Source organism: Anguilla anguilla, chromosome 4 (assembly GCF_013347855.1).
Source record: "Anguilla anguilla isolate fAngAng1 chromosome 4, fAngAng1.pri, whole genome shotgun sequence".
Lineage (NCBI taxonomy): Eukaryota > Metazoa > Chordata > Actinopteri > Anguilliformes > Anguillidae > Anguilla > Anguilla anguilla.
In genome coordinates this window covers 36918191-36943968 of record NC_049204.1, presented here as the reverse complement: position 1 = coordinate 36943968, position 25778 = coordinate 36918191, and the positions used below count along the sequence as shown (strand labels likewise).

The 25778-nt window shown below is 50.3% G+C and overlaps 1 protein-coding gene across 7 annotated transcripts in view; it reads left to right on the top strand.

The window, feature by feature from the left end:
• The window catches only part of LOC118225559 (rho GTPase-activating protein 21-like), a 91891-nt gene that overhangs the window by 28848 nt on the left and 37265 nt on the right, over positions 1–25778 (top strand). For 3 of the 7 annotated variants that reach the window (XM_035414096.1, XM_035414097.1, XM_035414095.1), the window contains 2 exons: positions 14974–15156; positions 18578–18599. In XM_035414096.1, the coding sequence (XP_035269987.1) occupies positions 14974–15156; positions 18578–18599 (205 nt within the window). Of the gene's footprint in view, positions 1–11662; positions 11796–14973; positions 15157–18577; positions 18600–25778 lie in introns of those variants that run through there. The other 4 variants (XM_035414098.1, XM_035414093.1, XM_035414094.1 and 1 more) reach the window with 2 other exon arrangements.

The following is a 25778-nucleotide window of genomic DNA, read 5'->3' as shown; positions in this document are numbered from 1 at the left end:
TGAATGTTATTCAGTTTCCCTGTTTTAAAGTCACATTACCAGAGTAGGATCAGTTTGCAGACCCTGAGGAGCTGGTCAGCTGACCCCAGGCAGTGCTCAGATGATCACAGAACTGATATTCCGTTTCACGCTTCCTGTTTTATCCTGACATATTCTGTAAGAGATGGAGAGGGAGAGGGAGAGAGAGAGAGTGATTGAGAGAGAAATGGAGATGGTGGTGGAGAGCGGTTGAAAGAAATGCGCTGTGAGGGAGAGAGACTGGAACGAAATGGGCAGCGGCGTCTAGGGCGAGAGGTGTGCAGACGTCGCGGAAGTGAAACGGGACGTGGAGAGCGGCAGAGGAGGACTGCGAGCTGAAAGGCGGGCCTCAGACCCACGCTCCAGGAGACTGAAGCTTCGCGCTTCGTGTGGAAACCCCCGGTCATGAGCGCCGCGCGGCGCGCGAGCTTCTCTGGAGTCTCCCGCCCTTCGGCCTGCGCTCCTGAGCTCCTCTTCACCGCCACCGAGCCGCAGAGCAGCTCGCACCGAAGAACCGCCCCGGGGACGGAACCCCTGTCCATTTTTAACTGGAGGGAAGCAGCTCGTAATTCTGAAGCAGAGTTTAAAAAGATCGCTGAGAAGAGCTCACGACTGTCTGACGCCTTCGCTCAGCGACGGCAGCAGGTCCGATGTGTCCTGCTGAGGGATTCATTGAGCAAGGTCAGTGGATCAGGAAGGCACTGGAATGGGCCTGCCTCTTCTCCTGTTCGGCCAATAGATTGACAGGATTTTCACTGTGCCCCTGTGGGTCTTGTTTGTGCAAGTGAAGAGCACTAGTAGTGTTTAAAGGACTGCATCACACAGACAGACAGTGCATAGACCCAAGGTTAACGGGTTTGGTAATGCGTATGTGGTGACCGCTGCGGTTTTTTGTCCGTCCTGTCACGCAGCTGCTTTTTTTGGTGTGGATGTGGGGGTGCGGTGCTCCCTCCCTGGCCCTGGGAGAGGCTCTGACTGTGGCGCGGTGCTGTTGCACCTGGGCCCCGCCTGTCTGGGAGTCACGGTGCTGTCCCATGGGAGTCTGTATGACTCCCAGCCCCCCACCAGCTCGTAAGTCACTGTCCTGAGGTGGGATCAGCTGGCCTGATAATTTGCAACGCACGCACACACGCACACACACATGCACACGCACCCGCGCACGCACACACACACACACACACACGCACGCACGCGCACACACACACAGAACCGGTGCTTCAGCTGTCGGCGCGCGCACTGAGATCATTGTTGGTAAACAGGTTCATTTCATTATAAGCAGGCCTGTTTCATAAAGCCAGTTACACAGTTTAATTCTTGTTTTAGTTCTTCGCTGTGTCAGTTTAGCCTTTTTTGTTTCATATTTTAAGCACTGCATGCTGGTTGTATTTGGACACCAGGTGTAGGTGTGTCTTCATGTTCCTGAAAGTGCCAGAGCTCTGAGATTTCATACCGAGAGCCAAGAGTCTGAGGTTCAGTGGCCATTTAGTAGGGGTGTAGCCAAAGGCCTGATTGTGTGGGACTGAGCCTGCAGCATTGAAGTGTTTCAGAGCGTAGATCAAGGTCGTGCACCTCACACAGGGTTTGAGGAACGGGTGGGATTTCCTGAGATCTCAGAGGAAGAATCCGTGTTCCCGGCTCACCACGGTTACGTGTGCAACATTGTGAAGTTTGTTGGCTAGCGACACCACTAGGGGGCGCTAGTAAAAGCCAGCTAGGCGGCGTCGCCCAGGCCGAGAGGCCGGTCACATGGGAGAAGCCCTGCCGGGGGGGTGTACGGCAGTAGAGCAGCTCAGTCTTTGCCGGGTTGAGCCCGTCCTTCAGCCAGGCTGCCGTGCGCTCGACTCGTTGGTCAAGCAAGGAAAGGAAGGAGCGGCATCGGCATAGTAACGATACGACAGGCCGTGAACAGCAGTGACAAGGACGTGCGTCGGAGCAGCCGGCCGGTGCCCCGCCCTCCCGGCTCAGATTTCGCAGCTGTGGCTCAGATCGCGTGCTCACGCTGATATCTCGCCGGTCGTTCTCCACCAAAAATTCCGATTACTTTCCCGTCAGATAGGCCGTGCGACCACAACGCCTTGATCAAATAGCTTGGCAAACATTCCAGTGATTTGAGGGCGTGGCGGCGCTGGGGGAGAGGCGTGCTCGGCTCAGTCTGAATGGCCCTTTTCGCACCGGTTTCCTGCTCGCGTAACCGGGCCCCGGCTCGAAGCGGCCCGGCCGTCTTCACAGACGCCCTTTAAAGTCCGAGCACATCTGTGAACGGCGTGACTGCGGGATTATGTCATCGTGCCGCCGTTCGGCCTTCACGCCGGTGACGTCCCTCCTCACCCCGCCCGACTACGGGTCGCCGGTTCCCCCCTCCGTCCGTCTGCGTTTGTCACTCTTTCTCCCCCCCTCTCTCTCTCTCCGTGCCGCGCGCGCTCCTGAATGAGCCGCCCGTCGCCGCGGGGGAAAGGCCAGCGGATGCAAGCGCGGCGCTGATTACGTGGAACCGATCGGCGAATGTCACGGATCGCTCCTCGCCCGCGTTCGCTGTCGCGCGGAACAATCCGATTGGCTGTGCCGTAATGACCCTTTTCCGTGTGGGGAGAGAGCGCTTCCTCTGTTTCGCCCTTCGAATCCTCGCCTGTAGGATCTAATCCTACGGCCCGGCCGCGGTGTCATCTTGGGTGAGGGTTTGGTGTGGTGGTAGTGTTTGTGGGTTCAGACAGCCCTAAATGAGAGTGAGACAGGCCCCCGTGTGGAGCGCGTCTGAGCCTTCAGCTGGAGCAGGGGTGGGTGCGGCCGTAGCGGGTGCGGCAGGAGGTGGGGTTGCTCCACGTGCCTGAGCTTCAGGCCATGTTTACATAGAAAAACTCCAGCCAGACTTTTGGTTTCCAGGCAGGCAGTGTCACTCGTAGATGCTACAGTTTGAAAGACGTGACTCACCCCCAACCCCCACAAATACTCCGTTTTCTGTCTGAATGATTGTCTCCAGATTTTGAGTTAGTAGTGCAGACTGTGTTTACCGCTTCATGGCGTTGACCTATATCCAGCCCGCGTGCACATGTGATTGGGCAGATGACCAGGTAGCACCACCCCATCAAATCTGTTTCACCACCCCATCAAATCTGTTTCACCACCCCATCAAATCTGTTTCACCACCCCATCAAATCTGTTTCACCACCCCATCAAATCTGTTTCACCACCCCATCAAATCTGTTTCACCACCCCATCAAATCTGTTTCACCACCCCATCAAATCTGTTTCACCACCCCATCAAATCTGTTTCACCACCCCATCAAATCTGTTTCACCACCCCATCAAATCTGTTTCACCACCCCATCAAATCTGTAGAACCACCCCATCAAATCTGTTTCACCACCCCATCAAATCTGTAGCACCACCCCGTTAAGTCTGTAGCACCACCCCATAATCTGTGGCAGCACCCTGTCACCTCTTTTTTTTTTTAAACCACCCCATCACCTCTGTAGCACCTGATTTTCCCTATCAGGAGCTCTCTGGGGATGATCTGGAGGAGGGAGGATACAGCTCTGTGAACTCTGAGATATCTGAGAGACGTAAATATCGTTCTTTATCATGTCCTATAGCCTTAAAGTTGGATGTAGCTACATTTTATGTGTTGTATGTTACGTGGGTGCAAGGTACTGCTAATGTTAGCTGAATTTGGGGTGTTATGACTGGGACTGGGGACAGCGATGGTGCAAAACTGAAGGTTTAGCCTATACTGTGCTTCAGAAAATGTTTTGACATACTGGAGGTGGTTCCTCCCTTACACAAAATTCATTTACTGCAGTGATTGTATTTTCCCGTATTTGTATTGCTTCTTTCTCTAGTGAAGCTTAGCCACATTCCAGTTAGACATGTTGTAAACAACAGTCTACATGCTGTGATGATGCATGACCGAACCAGGGATGTGGACTTTAGAGCTACAGGTCCTGGCAGTTCACAAACTGTTTGATGGACTTTTTTTTTATTGCTCTATGCATTTCACTTGTTTTGTGAATGCGACTGAAAATACGCTTTGGTACCAGGATTTGGTAAGCAATCTCATGTTTCCTAATGAATTCTCAGTTCTTGGAAATTTTGAACCAGTTCCATTTCGGGACCAGTTTTTGATACCCAACTGTAGCTCTACCCGAGCCTGTAGCGGGGCTCTCAGCAACTGAAAGGCCTGCTTTTGTCTAACAAACCTGCTCTCCAGCTAATGTCAGCAGCCCACTCGGCACGCTAAGAGAGAGCTAGTGCCCATTTCTCACTAGTGATGACTCGCACACACTCAGCTTTCACTCAGTTCAGGAAAGTGGTTGAAGTCAATTCATTTATTGAAAGACATTATGGTTGGGGTTAGGGTTAACCCTAACCCTAAAGACGATTTTCAATTCATAAAATGTCCCTTATTCTGATAAACATAACCGTACTTAAGGTGGCATTCTGTTTATGAGTGATCGGTATAAGACCTTTTTTGGAATATGCCTGCACAGAAACAATTATAGTTTTGGGTCAAGATTGACTTAGTGCACTGCCTGTATTTGCCTTCACGATAATTCTGCCAGTCCATCTTTGAATATAATGCGATTTCTTGATGGAAGCAACAGTAGCATTTTTTTTTTTTTAATTTTTGTTGCAGATTTGTATAGCTGTGTCCTGGGGAGAATGTTTCATGTACATTACATTACAGGCATTTAGCAGGTGCTCTTATCCAGGGTGACTTGCATCATTGCATACTGTAGAATTTACATTGAATCCATTTGTGGAAGCAATGCAGATGAAGTACCTTGCTCATTGTACTACACTGCCGCACTCAGTGTAGTTGGTGAGTAAGTGTGGAGGGTGTCTATCGAACACCCACTCCTAGCCAAAACTTCCTGTTAATGAAGATCTGCTGTACCTGGGGCTAAATATGCGTGCAGGTTTCTTTGTGTTTGTTGGCCTTTGTACCTTTACGGTTAGGACGTGCATGTGGCTGACCCTGACTGCTGCAGCTGCTCCCCAGTCGTGCTCACGTGAGGAAAAGAGACTCTTTCATATCCGTCTGAATATTTCATGTGCATGTGCTTATTTATAGGAAAGAGGAAAAAAATCACTCTCAAGCCACCTTTGAATTTTGAGTCGTCACCATAAATATTTCACGGTGGTGCAAAAATAGCCTGGCAGGGCATAGCTGGTAACACGTGTGGCATTTCTCAGTTCAGACCGGGGGCGGGGGAGAACAGAGAGAAGAGAGAGAGAGAGAGAAAGGGAGACGGATGTAACGCTTCTCCGTCTGAACAAAATGCCAAGAAAGTCATGTGGTACGTAAATGACAAACAGACCTAAAGGAAACCTGAAATGAGTGCATTTTTTCAGGACAACTCTGTCCAGACCTCATGGCTTTCGTTCCTTGTGTCTGGAGCTTCCACATGCTCTTTCTCCTCCGTCTGTTCGGCACACGCCCTCTTCCAGGAAGGAGGTACGGCCCCCTTCCGCTGGCTCCATTTTAGACGAGGGGAGGCTCTTTGGGAAGGAGGCGGGGGGGGGTGTGTGTGCGAGAAGGTGGTCTTCTTCAGGATGTGTTCGATGGGGTTGTCACCACGGTGCAAAGCCTAGGTGGCGACATCCCATGACCGTACAAGGCGGACCGCTTTCAGGATTCCGTCGCCTTTGGGAGACGAGAATCTGACCGGACCCCCTGCCGCGAAAGTACAGTACAGAACAAGTTCTGCAGTCAGACCAGGCGGCCTCATGTTAATACCGAGAGTTCTGTCTCCCTCCCTGGTGTTTAAACCAAAACTCAATTTGATTTCCCTTCTGAAACTAAAGGGCTGTGATCAATGCTGGCGCTACGGATCCTCTGTGTGGTAATATATAGCACCGGATTCCCTGGCTATCAACTAGAGCCTCCTGTAGGTAAGCAGCAGACGGGGTGGAAGGACAGCAGGACCTCTGAAGATCTGGAGGTTCTGTGGCTACCCCCCCGTCTCTCCAGTCTGCTGTTGCCTGAGCCTCCTTTAGGATGGTCTGAAATAGCCGTTTGTGAATGTGAATCATTGGAAGCGTCTGCGATGTCCGTGGAGTCGGCCGACGCAGCTCGGCACGCCGCGCGGTCGCCAGAGTATTTTTACGCCCAAGGCCCCGCCCCGTCTTTGGAACGGAAACCGCGGTCTCGGGTTTCACGCCTCGGAGTGGGGACTCTGATCCGTCTCCTAACGGGCCCCCCCCCCACCCCCGGGGGCCTGTAGAGGAGAAGCTGCCCCGCCCCGCCCCGCCCCGCCCCCGTTGGGCTTTCTCTCTCTCTCTGTGGGCGATCGCGCGCAGCTGCTTCTGGAAATGAGTGGCAGGGCCGGTTGGCTGAGGAGTCCGGGGAATTAAGGGTACAATGGGGAGATCAGGTGGGGGCTGCCAGACTGATAAACCGACGAGGCTCTACTGAGCACGCTCCGTTCCCCACTCTCAAAGCCATCAAAATGACATATTGCCATGGTTTATGAGGGGGAAAAAAACCTCCCTTAGAGTTTGAAGAGAAGTCTGTTTCCCAGGTTTATTTGTTGTGGTATCATCTCCAGCAAAAGCTGAGATGGTGTATGAGTTTGGTGGAGATGCTTCTCTTTTTGAGAATACTTTCCTTCTCTATAATGTGACATAACTGCAGCTTTTTGCTGATTCTTGGGAGTTTACGCAACTTCCCACAAATTGGCAGAAAGCTGCTCAGTTCCAAATGATGACTTGCCTTTGGATAATATTTGAGCACCCAGCTTCAGGCTAAATGGAGCAACCAAAAAAAATAATTGTTCCGGTTAATCTTATCAGATGGGATATAAAAATACTACTACTACTACTACTAATAATAATAATAAAACATTGTTTTTAAGGAATTCATTTTTAGGAATACAATTATTTCTGTACTCCTGATGCTATTTGGGGCGCAAATTATATATATGTATATTATGAAACGTGACTCATAAATACTAATGAAAGACCACTTTGAATTTTGCACAGCATGGTTATGTAAATGAGCAAATTGTGTTTTTCTTCTGGGGGGGGGGGGGGAGCACAAAGGCTAGTAGTTGTCTCTTGTTTCTGATGAAAGGCCGAGTTAATCAGACGTAATTAAGGCGCCATTAAGAAGCACCTGCGCTAATGACAATGAAAGGCAGGTAACGCTGAGGGGAAGTCTCCATGGGAATGGCCCAGACGATGCTGCGATGGGGACCGTGATTATAATACGCGAGGGGGGGGGCGGGGGGCGGGGAATGTTGGGGTTTCTCCGGCCCCCAGGGCCGTGGGCGGAGCTCCAGCCCCCTCCGCCCGTCTGGCAGGGCCTTATCGGCGCTTCACCTTAATTTCACACCGTCAGCTGATCTGCTTTCGGGACGGGACGAGGAGGCGGGGTGGCGCGCCCGGCGCACGCTCCCCAGGGCTCTGGGAGGGGTTTGGGTTTGGGGGGGGGGGCAGACGGTCTCTAGACCTCATTAGCGGCCTTTGTTACCTCACACGGCCCAGATGCAGCGCGCGGCGATTAGACGGCACCGCCACGAGTCTGAAAAGCGGCCGGAAGGTCTTTAATCTCGTCCCCCCCCTCCTCCCCATCTCTGATTAATCATTGCAGTTGAGACCATTATGTTGGTTTAATCCAGGGTCACGGGGGACGTCTTCCTTTGTGCCTCCGCCCGTGGCTCCTGCTTTTGCCATCTTTTTTCGGGTCCCTGTCATGCCTGCGTTTGTTTGGACTGAGGCTGATGCGTGCCGTCAAAGGTTTGCTCCGCCTGTTCAGGCTCATTATGCTGGAGCCCGGTGTTTCGCTGGAAGGGTTAATGAACGCGGTCAGGGTAGAGGACTGTTTGGGCCTGAGGGCGGCTCGGTGTTCCGGGAGCAGAAGCCGTACCCCATCCCCTGACTTCCTGACAGAGCCACCGGTGTGGCTGTGGACCTTTCACCCGCCAGCTTTGACCGCGCCGGTCTGCTTTGGTTCGAGCGGCTGGCTCCGCGTGGACACACGCTGCACCCAGCTGCTTGGATGCTGCGGGTTAGGGTGTAGGCTTTCCAGTTGGCGAAGACCCGGTGACTGGGTGTGATTTACTGTGTCCTAACCGGAGCAGGGTGGCCATTTGCCAGGGCTTCTTAGCCTAGCGCTGCCTTAGCTCCTCCCACAAACACAGCAAATCACAAGCTGTCGGTCGTCATCGGAGAGTGACACACCTCTGTTCAGCAATACTGCTGCTACACTAATTGTGGCTGGTGTCAGTGGCAGGGAGAGTCCAAACAAGGCAGGAACATAGGTGGGTTCAAAAATGAAGAGAATCCTTTGCTGTAACCATGGGTCTCATGTCAAAAAGGGCAGATGCGTCAGTCATACTCGGAAGGGGATTTGCTAAGCGAGACGGTTATTTGGTTTATAATCATACTCGTCCATTCCCGGAGCTTCTGGGAAATTGCAGTACGCGTTTGTCCATCCATTTCTCTCGATGAAAACGTTCTAGTTGCACATCACTTCAGTTTTGTGTATTTCAATCTCTGATGCGCTGACAGTGGGATACTGACTTAATTTTAGCTGGATTGCAGTAGCTACTTGCCGAGGAGGGGAGCTGTGCACTCCATGATTTAGGATAGACAGAAACATCGTCAGCCCTGTCAGCCAGTCGTACTGACGAGTCGCTCTCGTCATGTGTTAAACGCAGACCGTGCAGTATCTGCAGAAGAAGCGTTTTCCCAGCAGCTGGTCTTAAGGAGACGCTGACCGGCGGGCTGTCATTCGCACTGCTTTGCACTAATCAGGCTTGACTGAGCCTGTTAATTGACTACTTGATTTCTCGATCTCCTGTGAAGTCTGTAGGGTCAGAAATTTATTTCAGGCACCCAGGGGAACCAGTTGCAATTGTAACCGAGTGGACCGCCCTGCCTAAGATTGAAAAGTGAAATGAATGAATGGTTTGGGCATTGTAATGGTAAAAGTACGCTTGTTTCTGTTAAAGCCTAGCCTTAGAAAATACCTGGAGTGATCTATTAATGAATTCAACTTGAGAGAGACGCCACCTGCCCAGAATGACGAGGGGTATTCCCGCCTACGTGGTGTGGGGAGCCACATGGTCCAGGCCAGCCGGAGCGCTGCTTAGCTATGTCATGATCTGGGAAAAGGAGGGACAGACTCTCTGAATTTAACACCTGGGTGAGCGGGACTTCGGGAGTTGATTTTGGCCTTCCCCTGGAGCAGGTGCTCTCCCCCTCCAAGCTCGCCTTGGAGACGGCCCGTGGTGTTGGAAACGGCGTCTGCGCCCTGTGCTACTTTGGCCTCGTGACCACCCTGAGGGAAAGGCCCGAAGACGTCCGTGTTCGTAAGATAGGGCTTCCTGCCCGGGGGGGGTGATGATGATGATGATGATGATGATGACCCCCTCCCTTCCTCTGTCCCTCGCTCTCGGGCCTGACCTCCCTCTTCTCTGTGCATTGGCATGTGGATCTGGCGCTTTTCAGTTGCCTGTGCTCACAGCAGGAGGTGTGGGGGCCCCATTGCACTATGAGACAAACTGGTGCTTTTTCCTTTGAATAGACATAGCCCATAGCTTATAGGATACTGACATTTGGAAAGGTGTATTGTGAGAATCGAATAATTGACAATGTACTTAAAATATGAATTTGTATTTTAACTCTTTAGATGGCAGTAAAATTTGAAACCAGTCAAAATTTGGCCAAAAGGTGCAATTATGAAAAAATTTAGTTTGCTCTGTGTCACTTGGAGGAACTTTGCTGGTGTCTGAAGTGATATTGTTTGGAGTCTGGTCTGGTTGACATCATAGGCTTTTCATTTGTGTTGCGTTTGCAGATGAGGTATTCGTTTGAACCAGAAAGGAAACTTGGTTTTCCCCTTTTTCTTCCATAATAGCAGCTTGCGTGTTGGATGACAGCAGCGCTCAAATTGGTAATGCAGGGCATGGACAGCGTCGCGGTGGGGCGGCGTGAATCACGCGTGGTGTGGGCTCGGTGTGAGGAAACCGTAGGCCCGTCTCGCGTCCTGCGTCTTCCTGCGGGGGGAGCTGTGCTTAACAGTGTCTATTAGCTGCGGTCGTGGGACTCTCTGCTTCCATCGTACTGCAAAGGCAAAGCCCTTCAGTCTGAAGAGGCTTCTGCTGGACTTCCACTTCCTGCCAAAGGAAGTTCTTTTCGCCACTCCTCTGCATAATCAAACCAGAGCTGCAAGTGATACGCTTTTAAATCTTTTTTTTTTTTTAATTTTTTAAATTTGTTCAGTGAAAACCAAGCCGCCTCATTATTTTGAATGACTTGCACCCCATGAATGAACTGGGAGAAGGTGAATACAGGCTCGTGGGTGATGCAACTCTGAGTCACAGGCGTGTAGTCATGGTAGCCATGTCTCTGCTTGGAGCACTGCTGCCTGCAGTTTAAATGACCGGCGTTTTCCGTGCCGGCGTGCTATTTCTGCACCGTGTGTTCCACGCCGATTCTCACGCTGGGGAACGGCTGGCGCTCGGTCGTGAATCACCACGGCTGGTTTGAGCGGGCCGCGCTGCTCTGACCTGTGTGCAGCGGCGCTTCACCACGCACACAAGTCAGAGCGGCTTCGTTTTTCAGTGACGTGCCACGACCACATCAGCGCGTTCCCTGGAGTGGCATCGGGCCTGGTCGGCGGGCCGGGGCGAGCGGGGGCGGCGAGGAGGCGCGGTCCGCTCTCAGAGAGCTTTTCGGGCGTTAGACGGACGCAGGCCGCGGTGAGGCAGCGCCGAGCGGCCATAGCGCTCTGGACCCGGGACGGGAGAGACCGCATCGAGTGTTTCTCATCCATACCGCCTGCTTCCTCTCCGCAGCGCGCGGCGGCGAGCGCGCGGGCACCGGCTTCGTTTGGGACGAGCGGCCCGTGTCTCCGGGGGCACGCTCGCCATTACAGAAAGCCCCGGCTGCGCCCAGCGCCGCCTCTTACGTAACGGCTGAGGGGGAAGGGGGAGAGGAAGGGGGAGAGCGGGGCCCTGTGATGTAACGGGAGCGGGGGGGGGGCCCTTTTAAAAGCGCCGTCCCACCCCCGCTTCTCTGGGGCTTTTCGTCGGGCCGGGCGAATGCTGAACTGCTCCCGTCCCAGTCACGGATAGCAGAGCGGCGCTGCCTTCGTCCGCCCCGCGGTAGAGTGGAACTGGCCTGTGGAATTTCTCCCGGACTTAACCCCTGCGCACGAGGGGGGAGGGGCTGAGGAGGGGAGCTCCTCCCTCTGCGGGGCTGCGGCTGCTTGCCAGAGGAGGGAGAGCGTTCGGGGAAGTCTGCGCCTCCGTCTCCCCCTCCTGCGTTCTCCGGCGTATCCAGATGTGTCGGTGAGCGCCAGCGCCGGTCGTAGCGGGGCTGCTCCTCTGGCGGGAGACATCATGAGCGCGCGGGTAACGTCGCCCTGCCCTCTCTGAGGCGGGAGGGGGGAGGGAGAGGGCGAGAGAGAGAGAGCGGAGGCGAGTCAGAGAGAGCTGGAGAGCGAGAGAGCGGAGCGCGGAGGAGAGCGAGCGCAGCCCGGAGACATGCTGGCCGGCCGGAGCGGGATGTCCCGGCACTGCGGGGCGGGCCCGAGTGCGCCGGACGGGGGCGAGCCGGACCTGGTGGAGCTGGACCGCGTGCCCGCGGCCGGGGGCTGCCCGTGGGCCCGGGGCCCCGGGGCGGACGGCTGCCTGGCCGAGCCCTACTGCCTGTGGCTCAGGCTGCTGGCCCGAGCCAACTGGGGAGACCTGGAGCTGGGGCTCAGGTGCCAGGACGCGCTGTGCTGGCGCCGGCTGGGCGAGGAGGCCAGCAGGAACCGCCGGGGGCTGAGGGTAAGGCCGGGACCAGGCGGCCGCGGTCGCTTCGCCGGACGCGCTCGTCTGTTAGCGCCCCGAGCGCGTTGTTGTTGAGTGTGCTGGAGAGCGTTTGGAGCGTGAAGAGGGCGTTATTCGGGACTGAAGCCCAGCCCTTCCTTTTGGGGGGGGGGGGTGTATGTGCGGGACGTGCAGCCTGTATTAGATCACACAGGAATACCGTGACCCGGCAGCATTGTTTTCCCCTGGATCGCTTTTGCGTGTGTGTGCATCACGGTGCTTTCGCTCGTGGCGGGTTTGAGAGTACGCTGGCGGGCCGACGTCTCTTCCACTTTGTCAGACTTCCTTGTTACGCGCCGTGGTGTCCAGAACGGTGCAAGAATGCAAGCGTTCGGTGCAAGCGAACGGAGGAAGCGTCGACTCCAGCGAGGCTTCACGCTGGACACAACCCAAGCCTCTTTTCGTCAAATGTTTTCCCGAAGCTGCCTTGCTAATGCAGTTCACTTGCTCTCACTGGAATTACTTTGAGTTTGAGTGTCAGCTGCAAGCAGTGTATAGATGGAATGCTTACTGCATTGTGCACGTTTGGGGGAGGTATACTGACTTCGGGGAAGAGAGCTTGCTACGAAGCATGATCCATTCAGTTTTGGAAAAAGGAGGAATGTTTTCCTGTCGTAATGAGTCACTTGTGAAAGGTTATAGCCAGAGTGGCTTTGCTCAGAGGAAGATGTGAGTCAGTCCAGTCTAAAGAGAGCTGCAAGGGTGGGCTAGAAGTGTCGGCAGGTGAACACACACACACACACACACACACACACATACACACACACAGTAGACGTGGAAGTTTTGAGTCATCTTTAGTGTTTAATTACCTGAGTGGGAATGAAAATGGGCAGTTGAGGAAATATGAAAATGACATTATAGTAGTGAACTAAGGCTGTCATTCCGAAGGTTTTTTTTTCTCCCTGAGAGTTATGCAAGGCACACGAGCTTTTTGGAACACCACTGGTATGTAAACAATGTTTTATTTAACATAGCTAGCTACCTAACCGTGTAACAAACCACAGTCAGATAGCAATCTTTGTAGTCCTTGCTCGTAGCCAATCCGAATGGAGAATAGAATAGCTGCTTCTTTTAGGCTCCCCCCTCTCAGGGGTCGGGTTGGCCTGCCGGTCTCTGATCAGCGATGCCAGAGCAGGGATTGCTGGAATATGTGGAGTGCCAGTGTGTGCTGTGGGACAGGGTTCAGCCGTGGTGCCGTGCTATAAATACAGTGTAAACAGACAGCTGGCTGCCATGAGCACCCTACCCTCTTAAAGTAACCTCGACCTTGTGGGAGGCGTTGCTGTCACTTTCCCTCCTGTCGCTCAGAGCGTTGCAGATTTCTAGAAAGGGCTGATTCCGCTCGGTACCCGACCTTTGAAGAGCAAATAAATGTTGTTGCACGTCTACGACCGGCCTTTTCATTCACGTCCTTGTGTTCATTCCCGTTTCCTGTCTTTCTCGTAGCTTTTTTAAGAGACTCCCGCTAGGAAGTTTCCGAGCCCGCGAATAATCCGTAGGGTATCCCTTTAATGCGGAGGGGTGGAAGAAGCCTCGCACAAAGGCAGCATTGAGTGTGCTGGCACAGGAGGGGGTTTGCGCCGTGCATATTTCTGCTCTTCCTGCTGTATAATTCAGCACTTTAAATATAGCAATGGAAGGGGGCCTCGGAGAGCCCTCGCTGGAGGGGAGCGCTCCCCGACAGATTAAGTGCCGGAGTTGTGCAACACGTTATAAAAGTTTTAAGCGGCGGCGTGAGGCAAGCGATAAAGTCATGTGCCATAAAAAAATACAAAATATATCAAGGCTGAAGCAGGCTTCTGGGGCCGAGCCAATCGTGGGTCCTGTTCGTCCGGGGTTGGGTTGATCATGGATGCTGTTTGTCTCTGGCCAGGTCTATCGTGGGTCGTGTTTCCCGCAAAGCGGCTCTTGTGTGTTCTGTTTGTCTCGGGCCTGATCCATTATGAGTAATATTTTTTCTGACTCGGGCTGGGTTCATTGTGGGTCTTGTCTGACTGGCTGGGTTCTTTGCGGGTCTTGTTTGTCTGACTCAGGCTGTCCTCCTGGCTGAGCCTTGCTGGGCTGTGCTGTGGAATCCTGGGTCGCAGTGATCTCATTGTGCTGCACGGACCCAGCCTACTCCCCTGAGAAACAAGAGAAAACACAGCTCTGTTTAAATGGTTTGGAAGACATGAGAGCACGTGCTCATATCCCACTGAAATCAGGAGTCATGTGGGAGCCATGGTTGCCGGACTCTTACTGTATCATTGGCGGGTGGTGTGGGTGGGCACTGCTGACAAATGGTGCAGAGGGGGGTTCAAGTAGTAAGAATGTAGCTTGCCAGAAGGTGCCTAGTGGAGACATGCGGTAAATCACATTAAGGTTTGCATTGGAAATGGACATAGTAATGATATTTGCATGTTTCTGATACTCACTGCTGATTTATAGAACCAACCACATCAGGTGTTATTAAGTAGCCTACTAATAGAAAGTGCTGGAGAAAATTCCCTTTTTAACATGGTGTATTTTAGAACACAGCATTAACTAAGGAGTGGGTCTTATAAGTTTAATGAAGGAGAGAACAGGCCATTTAGTCCACCTAAGATTGTCACTTCATCTGCTAGAATATAATACTATTTCAGGTTTGCTCATGAATGCCCCAGCAATATAAGCCTTTACTTGATAGCCAAGTTTGCTATTCCATACGTTAATAGCCAAGCGTAAAAATGTACCTCAATGTCAATAAAATTAAAATAACTGTGATTGAGAAATGAAATTATTTCCATCTGAGGAAACAGCAGGGGTGGACATTTTTAGAGGCTTTGTTTTCTGTGTGACTAAGACGCTGTAACTGGAAATAAAAGCACAACTCCATCTTATGGAGTTTATGTACTCAAATGCGCCATTCTGGACCAGGGCTTCTGTTTTGATCAATCTGTAGGTCTCCATTTAAACTATACACTAAGGGTTAGGTTCAGTTCCATTTCACTTCACTTGTGTTCAGTTAGATGTTTTTTTCTTCATTTCTTCTGAATTGGAATGCGGTCGGCCCAGCCCTGGCGTCCAGCGCTGCTGACTCTGCGGGCTTGTTTTCCCTCGTGCCGCCGTGTGAAACCGCACGCCCTCTGACGCCCGGTTGCGACCCTGTGTCCCGCAGGCCAAGCGGAAGGATGCCCGGGAGCAGAGCGAGGAGTCGGGCACGTCCCCGGGGGAGGAGGAGGCCTTCTCCTGGCCCGGGCCCAAAACCCTGCGCCTGCGCCGCACCTCGCAGGGCTTCGGCTTCACCCTGCGCCACTTCATCGTCTACCCCCCCGAGTCCGCCGTCCACTCTTCCATCAAGGTGAGAGAGCAGCGCCCTCAGAGCAGCGCACCATCCCGCCCCCGCCCCCCCCCCCCCGCCAAGGCCGGTTTGGTTCCGGAGGAGCGTCTGGTTTGTGCGCACGAGCTGATGGAGGCAGCGCAGCCTTAAGGAGGCTTCCACTGGTCTGTTGGACGCTGTAGCTTTTGGAAGCTACGGCGTCCAAGAGTTGTACATAGATCACCCGATTTCTCTCCCGTCTCTGCGATTTCTCTTCAGCGCCATTGCAACAGTGAAATATTCCAGGTCGGTATTTTCGTAAGGGGATTCGCTCCACTGAGCCGCATGCAGTCCGACTTGACAAATGGTCTTTCAGAGAGTCATATTCTCCCCCTGTCATATATTATTTTTATAATAACCGTGTTCAAGTGTGAAGCACAGGCTTTGCAGGGGTCCTTAGTAATCACTTCCATATGGAAGTCCTGAGCGCTGCTGGGAGTTTGGCTCAAATCAGTAATGAGTCATGCTATTTAATTTGAGTACTGCATCAAGTTAACTTACTACGGAGAATACAGGGAGGAGTTGGCTTACTCCAGTAAGCTGAGTTGTGCATTTCCACAGCCGCTCTTAAAGCCTTTCAGACTAGATCTGTCAAAATTGGGAAGAGGGGGATTGTGTTCCGGAAGGTAACACTGCCCAATGAAGTCACTGCTAATGTGAAAGCCTTTATTAACTTGCCCCTGGAGAAATAAACACCACAAAATCTTGAAAATGCTGCTGCAGTTCTTAAATTGCTGGTAACTGCAGTGCTGCTTGACTACTCTTTTCGAGTTGTACCGTGTTTAGATTGCGTAACACACATTATGTAGGCTACTTCTTGCAGTGGAGGACAGAATTCTGAGTACTATGCTGCAGTTTTGAGCCATAGAATGTGACTGGTTTTCTAAAGAAACTACAGATTTACTTTAACGGGATTAGAATTGAATTAAAGGAGTAGTGAAAACTTTTTTTAAATTCTGGTGTTGTTTTTAATTGGCTTGGACAATTTTAATGTGCAAAGGCTCTCTTAGATACTGACAGAAGTTTCTGATGGCCAGCTGGCTGTACAGTGGCAGGTATAATAGCTCTAGGTGGTTTGTGCACTTTGTGGTCTAAAGTAAGAAAATACACCTAAATGTTATCCCAAAGACACTTGTGCGGTGACTTTATGACTCCTGAGGCTGTAAATATGAACAGATCAACTCTATAATTAATCCCTATTGTAAACATAACTATTTGTGTTTATATATTGCCGATGTTACTTCCCATGAACGCAGCTGTCTCAGGTTGCATGCGGCATTGGAAATCGATCAAACCAACCGAAAATAAGATTAAACATAATTAACTGGGTAATATACACACACAACCTCTAGAGGCATAATAATATTACTTTACAAGCTGCTTTGAGTTACTCAGAGTAGATTTTCTTGCTTTAAACCACAAACCCTCTCTCTGTGATCATTGTAAAGTCTGCATGTCATTTAGACACTTCTATAGATATCTAAAATACACTTCTTTGCACACAAAAACTGTCTGGATCTTATGCTGAGACTGAAATAATAACAACCCCCAGAAAGTGAACTATCCGTTTTAACAAACACTAGAATTTTGGATCTGTATTATATGTGCAATCCTTTTTGTCCACTTCAGCCTGGTTCACTTATGATCACTGATCTGGTGGGTTTCTATTTTTTTATGTAGGCTACTGCGCATGCACAAAGGTGGCAGCTGTCACCAGCTAGCCTAATGTGTGTTCACATGGAATAAATCAGGCTCTTTTCTGTATTACCATCATGAAACGTAATTCTGAAATGGCTAACATTCTGAAAGATGTACGCATATCAAAGCAAATATTAGTGAAGGGTTGTAGATAGCTCAGATAGCGTGTTTGTTTGAATGCGTATTAATATAACAGCCATAGGGTTATAGACTATGCCAGAGACAATGTTCACACTCAGTACTGGGCGTATGTTCACATATGACCATCCCATGTGACCACAGAAAACCAAAACCTGAGCCCTCCAGCGAGAAAGGCTAAATACAGTGTAAGCCACTGCTGTTCCGCTGAAGGACAAAACATTTCAAACCCTTTACAAATGGCTGCCATTGTGTCTGTTTCTTCTTGCCTTCAAAACGATTGATGAAACCTGCCCTTGTTTAATAAATCCCCCCCCCCCCCCTGCCCAGACCTAATCAAAAGGAGTGTGTAACTGAAGGGACTGTCTTGTGTGCGACGAAAGAATTGAAGCGATGGCTTTTTCCAGCTTTCAGAGTGACTTTATTTCATTGGGCTCTATGGGTGAGAACTGTTCACCTTTCTCCGTAGGTCAGATTGAGGGCAGATACAGGTCCAGTTTTGGTCACAGAGATGCTTTTGTTTACTCAAAATTGTAGTTTGTTTAGTATGGTTTAGTCTTGCAGACTAAGCACATTGTTTTTTTTAATTTATAGGCGGTGGGTTGAAAGCCTCACCCACACAGGGCACCAGCAGAAGGGTATGCCTTTAGATGGAGCATGGTACCTGCTGAATCCAAACAATGCATTTGCACAAGTTTAAAAGAACATTTCAGTTAAAGAACATTGCTGCTGATTCATTCTATAAATTATTCCAGATTGATTGTGCAGTAAGGTCTCCCATCTTCATAATTATAAACTACTGAGGGTGGCATGGTGGTGCAGTGGGTAGCACTGTCGCCTCACAGCCAGAAGGTCGTGGGTTTGAATCTCGGCTTGGGGCCTTTCTGTGTGGAGTTTGGCTCTTCTCCCCGTGTCCACGTGGGTTTCCTGCAGGTACTCCGGTTTGCTCCCACAGTCCAAAGACATGCGTAATTGGAGACTCCAAATTGCCCATAGCTATGAGTGTGTGAGTGAATGGTGTGTGTGCCCTGCGATAGATTGGCGGCCTGTCCAGGGTGTATTCCTGCCTCTCGCCCAATGCACCCTGGGATAGGCTCCAACCCCCCTCCCTCCCCCCTGAGTAATGCAGCTGAGCATATGACTGCAAAGTAGTGGTTTCCATAGAGACAGATGTAGTAAACACGGATTAAAACAGTGTGAAATGGCTGGAGGGGAGGAAAGCTGGCGAGCGCGTGCCATGCGTGGCTGAGTGTGATCAGATCAGGACACACGAGGGATACTTTGCAAATGAAGGATTAAAGTTCCCAAAAGAAAGAAGAGAAATTCAGAATGACTACCATTAAATAGGTAAAAAATACAACCCCACACAGCATTTTGTGCTTATCTGCCTGGTTTACTTGCTTAGAAGGTTTGTAAATGTTACATGTGTATAGATACTGGTCAGTTCATACAGCCATATATCTGTAAAAGCAGTTCGAGTTGAGGGTGCGTTGGCCAACCTGGAAATTGAACTTGTACCCTGGTTAATTTCACCGGTCACTTATTCTCACCTCTTCTTTCCTTCCAGGATGAAGACAATGGAAGCCGAGGTAAGAGCCCAGAGTTTTCGTTTTCTCTGTGTGTGTTTGTGTGTGTGTGTGTCTGTCTGCCCACGCGTGCATGTGCGTACATGTGTGTGTGTGCGCGCGCATGGTGTGTGAAAGAATGATTAGTGATAGGGGTGCTCTAGCTCTTCTCATTATTGACTTGAGCACACTCTGCTCAGGCCTGCCACTGCCACCCCAGAGACCTGCAGTGGGACTGTCCCCTCTCCATGCCTCACAGTCCCGAAGGCTGCACCCCTTTTTGAGAAGAGCTGTGCGCGGATTTGGTGCCACATTGTTCTCTGACGGTGGATTTAGTGTGTTTCGCCTGCGTGTCCGTGTCACAAGCCCGTGTAAAGCGTGTGACGTGCGCGGTGAGCGGAGTGAACATCTAAAGGGGCTTAGTGGGCCTCCTGCTCGCTGCTGACCGTATCCTTCGTGGAAAGTTCTCATTACCGACAGCTTGTAAATCAGCGCTTCGACACTTCTTGAAGGCCAGAGGCTCTTGCCAGACGAGTGTAACCCAAGCACCTGCTGGTTCTGGAATGGAGGGCCTCTGGTATGCCTGCAGTCCCTCTGCCAGCGATTGCCATTCATCGTCTCACTGAGACCCTTTGCCACGGAGCTGATTGACCGCCTTGGTCTTCGGCCATGTCTTAAACGGAAGCAAACCCCCCCCCCCCCCCCACCCCACCCCGACTGTTGGTCAGGGCGCGGCCTTGCAGGGACATCTGCTCGTCAGTATTCCTTTCACATCTCTGGTTCTTCCAGGGCGGTGGCACGAATGACTGCTGGCTGCTGGCTGCTGGCTTTTATTAGGAGTGCCCGGAAACGGCCGTGCCAGAGTGCTTGTATTCCTCCCCCGTGCCCCTCCTGACCCCGTCTGGATATGCTGTTTTGCCTTCGTTTTCTCGTAGTCTGCCTCAGCATCGACGCAGCGTCCTCAGTACATCTGCTGTGTTTCAGTACTGTGATCCCATTGACTGTATATGGCTTTAGCGTCTCCTGTTGAATGCATAACTGTTACATAGGCGTTCTTCTGGCTGAATTGAATTACTGGTTAGTCGGGGCAATTATAATATTTGCATTCAAACCCCTGAAAAAGTAGGACTGCTCTGATCTAGGAGCAACAGATGCTCTTTGGTTGGGCAGGTAGACAGACGCTGAACCAAAAGGTCCTTGAGAAAGAATGCAGAATGAATAAGCTGAGTTTCTGTACCAAGGGAATGGACACGGTACATGTAGGCCTATGCATTTTTGATGTAGTACCACAAAGTTTTTGTTGTATGTTTTTGTTTATTTTTTTTGTTTTGTATATATTGTGGATTTTCTATCACTGCCACTATTGTATATTGTGTGCATTTACCAATTAGACACGTGTGGAATGTACTAGGTGTGGTTTACATATGTTGTGTATCACTTAATGTCTTTACGACGCTGATGAAGAACTAGTGTCAGTACGTGTTGGTCTGTTTTATTGTCTTGTTCTGGCCCATTTAATTAAGGCTTTTTATCAGTTTTTTTCACTTGGAGACAGAGTGCATTGGCCTTTTTCCTTGGTGCCGCACTTTTTGTAGTTTATTCACTTTCCGGAGACAGTTTCTTTCTGAAGTACTGTTCAGTAATAATATATGTATTTGTGCAGCTTCCTTTTCAGATGAGTTCAGTTATGGTTCATAATTAGCATCGGTTTCCCCTTTGATGCCATGTGTTCCTCTCAACATGCTCTGCAGGAGATTCCCATTTGCCTTTTTCTTCTCATGCAAGAGTGTCTTTACTACAGCCCTGTGTAATTAGTGAACTTGTGTTTCGTGTTTTATAGTTCTCTCGAGGCAAGATGTCCCCATCATGCCAGCTGCTGAGTAATTCACAATTACCTCATGAATACATCCGAGTTATCTCAAGCATTAGTGGACTGTTTAGGAAGTATGTACACAGTAGCATTTCTTGCTGTTGGCATATTCGTTTGTTTTATCCAGCAGTCATGCGCAAGTAGTAGCCTATATTAACCCATTAAGACCGGATGCAACATTTGCATGTATATCCCTTTAAGACCGGGTGCGACAGTAGCGCTTTTTAGATGGTGTCATCTTTCTCAAGACACGTGACCGATGAAATGCATCGTGATTCGCATAAATACACGTTGGGAAGGCGATTATACATCAATGCAGCGAGAGCACAGTCTTTTTTTAAAAGCTTACTGGTGGTGAAGAATGGAATCATCCCAAGTACTGACACTACAGACAGAAAATGCAGTGTGCCCGAAGCCCGTTTCTGTTACAAGAGTGTGAACAAACTGTGATATAGTTATTGCACTGCCAGTTTGTTTGTTTAATTGAAAATATGGCTGGAAACAACAAGCACATTTGTCAACATTTTCAGTTTTATTGATTAAAAAAAATGTTAATGAACATTATGGCAATAATTAATTAAAGCCAAACGTTTAAGCTCTCAAATGGTTTTTATTTCATGTTTCTATCTGCTACAGAGGCTGAGAAATAAAGGTTTTAGTGAACGTTGACAATTCTGTCAAGTTTTTCAGAAACCTAAGGCATTGTTGTTTACAACACTGCCTTAGGTTTTAGAATATAGTCTACATATTTTTTTTAGAGGCTGCCTTCGGTCTAAATGGGTTAATATAGAAAGCTATGATTTTTTTCATAAATGATTATGAAAATAATCAGCGACTGTTGGAGGTATGTTTTTTGGATTTACTTCCTGTCTTACCTCAACTTCCTGTTTTCAAGTGCGAGCACAAATAGGAACACTAGTCTTGTGAGCACTGGTGTTCAGTTAGGCGCAAAGTAAAACTTTCTCTGCACATGTCTGCTACCCACTAAGAAGTTGGCTGCTCTGCTTTGGCTGAAAGACCGGCAGCTGCGTCTCATCACAGAATCCCACGCTGGTTGTGACGGTAGACGTTAATGAGACTGGCAGGCAGGGACAGGCTTTCACTGTGAGATGAGTTGTGGAGAGGGCTTATGAGATATGGGGTTCAGCGTAGGCTCATCAGTGTCCCCTCCGTCCAGATGGCACATTCCTGAACACCGTCCAAACACCAACCCCTCACCCCAGCCCTGGCCAAGAGAGAACAGCAATGTGTACGCAATACTGCTGGTACAGCTCACATCGCCATGCCAATGGGGTCAGCAGCAGACAGCAGGGTTCCCTTTACAGTGTGCTCCTCATGCAGCAGTTGGGGACCTCTAGTCATTTGGACTAAAGACCAAAACACCATTCCACAAAGGCTTTAGAGAGTCACAAAGACGAACTGCGGCTGCAAGTGTGTTTTATGTAATGGTTTTATGTGTTCCTCTTGTGGTTACCCCCCCTCCTTCTTTACCAGCGGTTCTCTTCTGCTCCCACCACACCGAGGGCTCTCCCTTTAAGGTTTACCTTTACAGTTTCCCCCGGAACGTCCAATCAGCATGTCCCTTCACAGAACACCTGTAATGGTGTGAGCAGTGCGGAATTATGTTTGTTATTTTGACTTGATACCAGCACACAACGGACTTGTCGCTGTTTAGACTGGGGTTGGCACACGTTGACCGTTGGGGTGTTGCAGCTGAAATTCCTCCAGACTGGGAATGGACGCGGAGGGGGTGGACGGACACCCGACATCTTTAGTGATGTGGATGCCACAAGCCATGCGCATGGGTATTGAGAGGCATGCTTGTCCTCTGGGCTCAAGTGTCCCTGGTTACATTGGCATGTGAGCATCTAAAGAATCCCAGCTGAAACGCACCCAAACTCTGTGTTCCTTAGCTGCTCCTCCCTCCACCCCTCCCCCCCCTCTCCCCCCCCTCAGTTTGGTTGCGGTTTTCTGCAGCGGATTGTTGAAGGGAAGAAAGGAAGCGGGCTGCACTGCGCCTGCGGAGCCCTGGTACTTGGAAAGAAAGAAAAGAAAGGAAAATGCACATCTGTTCAAATATTTGTTTTTGTTCTGAGCGGGATTCCTTGCTGGAGATTTGCAGGTTGAAGAATGGTTCCATTAAGATTGCAGAGGGAGTAATAGCAGAGGCAATACAAATTCCCCAAACATCTCGCGGGGCCAGTAAAAGCCCACCTCCCGCACAAGCTGTGTCACATTTGTTCTTCCTCAGTCACAGTGTATTTCTGGGCAAAGAGTGGGCTGTGCTTTTTCTCAGACTGTTCTAGACAGCGTCTTTCTGGATAAAGAGTTGACCACACTTTTTTTCCTGAACTGTCCTGGACACGGTGTCTTTCTGGACAAAAAGTGCCCTAAACGTGTGAGTGCTAGTGAACGTAGCAACTTTGACTGGCCTCCTCATTTGTTTTTGGGGATGCAGCTCTCTCGGCGCGGCAGGCGCTTCCGCCGCTTGCTTCTTGTCGTATTTCGCTCAGACTCGGTACGCGGACCGTGGCTCGTGCTCTGGACGCGTCCCGTCTGACCCTGACCCTCGGGCCCCAGGTAGGCCTTTTCGGGGGTGTGGGTTTCAGACCAGCGGCCCCCCCGCAGATTCCCCTCGGCGCTGTCAGCGTCCGTGTTTTTCAGGCCGCGGTGTTTTACAGCGCGGCCCTCACGTGCGTCAGCCGCCCCCCCCCCCCCCCCCCCCCCCCACCCCCCTTGTAACTCACCTTTCCTCTGGGGCGGCTCGAAAAATCCACCGAGGGGGTGTTCAAGCGCCTAAATTGGGAGACCGCGGGCCTGTTACAGCAGCGGCCGTAAATACGCTCACACAGGAATCTCACGTGAAGGGGAGAGGGCACGGATCAGCGCAGCGTCACCCTGTTAGGCTCGACGGCAGGAAAACGCGGAGCACAACCTCACTAAACACCCGTTCTCACCCGGGAGAGGGGAAGCATGGCGGAGATTTGCAGTCCTGATGATGGAAATTGCTCCCAGAGCTTTTGACCCATTGCATACTTTGTTGGAGGCAGGTTTGTGTACTGCAGAGAGCCACTTTTAAAGGTGCAGTATGTAGCTAAGTTTGTTTTAGAAAACATTTGTGGTAACCTTTTTGGTAAAATTTCCTCCAATCTCGACAGATATGAATAAATGAATAACTTGGTAAATTTAACTAAAATTGGTTTCTCTGACTGCCCCAGGCTCTGAAATCAGCCACTCCAAATTTCACTGCGTCTAAATCTTAACCACCAATCAGGACAGCGCTCTGCTAGGAGACTTCCCTACCAGCCTGTCAGTCATGTTACGTGTTAACAGCGCTGTCAGAGCAGGCCGGCCAGGGCTACTCAGATAAGAGCAGAGCGGCGATGCTGCATAGCTACTGCTCTAGCTGGTAGACAAAACAAGAATTTTATTTATTTGTTTATTTAGGGACAATGCAGAAAACATTGTAGCAGGTTACAATAACGTGAAACAGTTGTGTTGCATATAGGAATTCTAGCCAAGGCTAATTTGCGACCCCTGTCCCTAGTTAGGCTAGGCTTTTCTAATGGCAGAGAAAAATCTTTGCAAAGAAAAAAAAGCGAGAAAAGAAAGACTGAACAGAATATTTTGACCGAAAAGGAATTGAACCGAGCAAGAGAAGAGACGAGAATGAACATTGGTTTGGCTTTTCAGCGATGGCGAGAGCTCAGGGATTTGAAGGCCTTCAAAAGTGACGCTGAGCTTGCTGAATTTCCGCTGAACAGGTTCTATTTCTGTTGTAATTTGTCTCCCCGATCTGTGTAGCTGACGTCGTTAGTTAGTTACAGCTGCTTTGCTGACCAATGTTATGGGTGTGCTGTAAGAAATATAATATTTGATGTACAATAAAGTTTGGGTGTGTTTTTTTTTAGCTTTGTTACTGCAGCCAGTTAGTGCTAACTCTAAAGCTACCTATCCAGCAATACTGCGCCAAACTCAATATTTTGCTAGCCATTAATATCATGCTTTTTATCGCCCATCGCTGTAAATAAAAGCTATGGCTATGTTCAGTGTTTACATTGGTTATGATGACTACCTCTCCCTACTTTTCAAAATGTTGTCCTCTCTCTCCAGTTCTCCGATGCCGGGCAGCGCATGTGCATGCGTTTGGCGGGCGGGGCTTTGGAGGAAGAGCCGAGGGGAGGGGGTGGAACGTTTTTTTAAAGAATCTAGCCTCTCTTGCCATTTCTTACGTACTGCCCCTTTAATAGGCAGCTTCCTGTCTGTAGACTCACCCTCACTGATTGAATCATGCACTGTTTCCAGCTCTGCTCTGGCCATGCCTCTGCCCCTGCTGGTCAGTATATCCACGTCTGGCTTGACCCAGCTTGCCTTGCTGTGCATGTCTGTCAGGTTTATATCTCTCCGCTTATAATATTGCCTTGGTCGCAATGGGACTGGTGCTGAAGGCAATGATGACTTTCTTAAGGCAGAACCTCACAGAATGTGGTTCAGCTTTTAAACTGCAAAACCTGCCTGCTCAGCTAGGCAGCAGATGCCTTGCAGCAATGACTTGGATCGGCTTGGGAACCGCAAATTCTCTACCAGTACACACAAATGGTGCACAAAAATGAGCTCATGAATTATTCACTGAAAACACAGTTAATCAGCGCGCTGATACAAACCGCCTTTATAATTTTTGGAATTGTGAGTAAATTAGAAGGTTAAGGTTAAAACTTGGAGGAATAGTTATTAGTTTTTGTGCTGTTGACCATACATCATGGGTAGACCGTAAATAGTCTGTAGTCTGAGTTTCAAGATTTCAGAGTCCGTAAGTATAACAATGCAGTAGACGGCAAATGTTGTGTCGTTCTTTCTCAGCTTCACGCTGCTTTGAGGGAGCCTTAATCGGACCCAGATCGTAGGGAGGGCTTAACACTCACGGAATCGCGGCAAGAATGGCGCTATCGCATCTCTCCAATCTGTGCCGCCGCGGCTTATTCACTTCACAGGAACAGCCTGTGCTCTTCGCACTCTGAGACCGGTGGTATCCAGGCAACGGCGGCAATCCAGAGCGCTCGAGCGTGCGCGCGCTGGGCTCCGACCGCGACGGCCCCCGTCTGAGGAACAGATATCGGAATTCCGCCGAACCGCACCCACTGCTGGAGGACTGAACGCCCGCTGGTGCGGTGCGTAGATAAGAAACGCAGCGCACACGATCGCGTTCTCTCTCTCTCTCTCTCTCTCTCTCTCCACTTCTCTGGAACCCGTGACGTGCTCGGGGCCGGCCGCGTGCCGACGCGTTTTTTTAATCGTGGGGTTGATACTCCTGCACTGTGAGTACTGAGCATGTC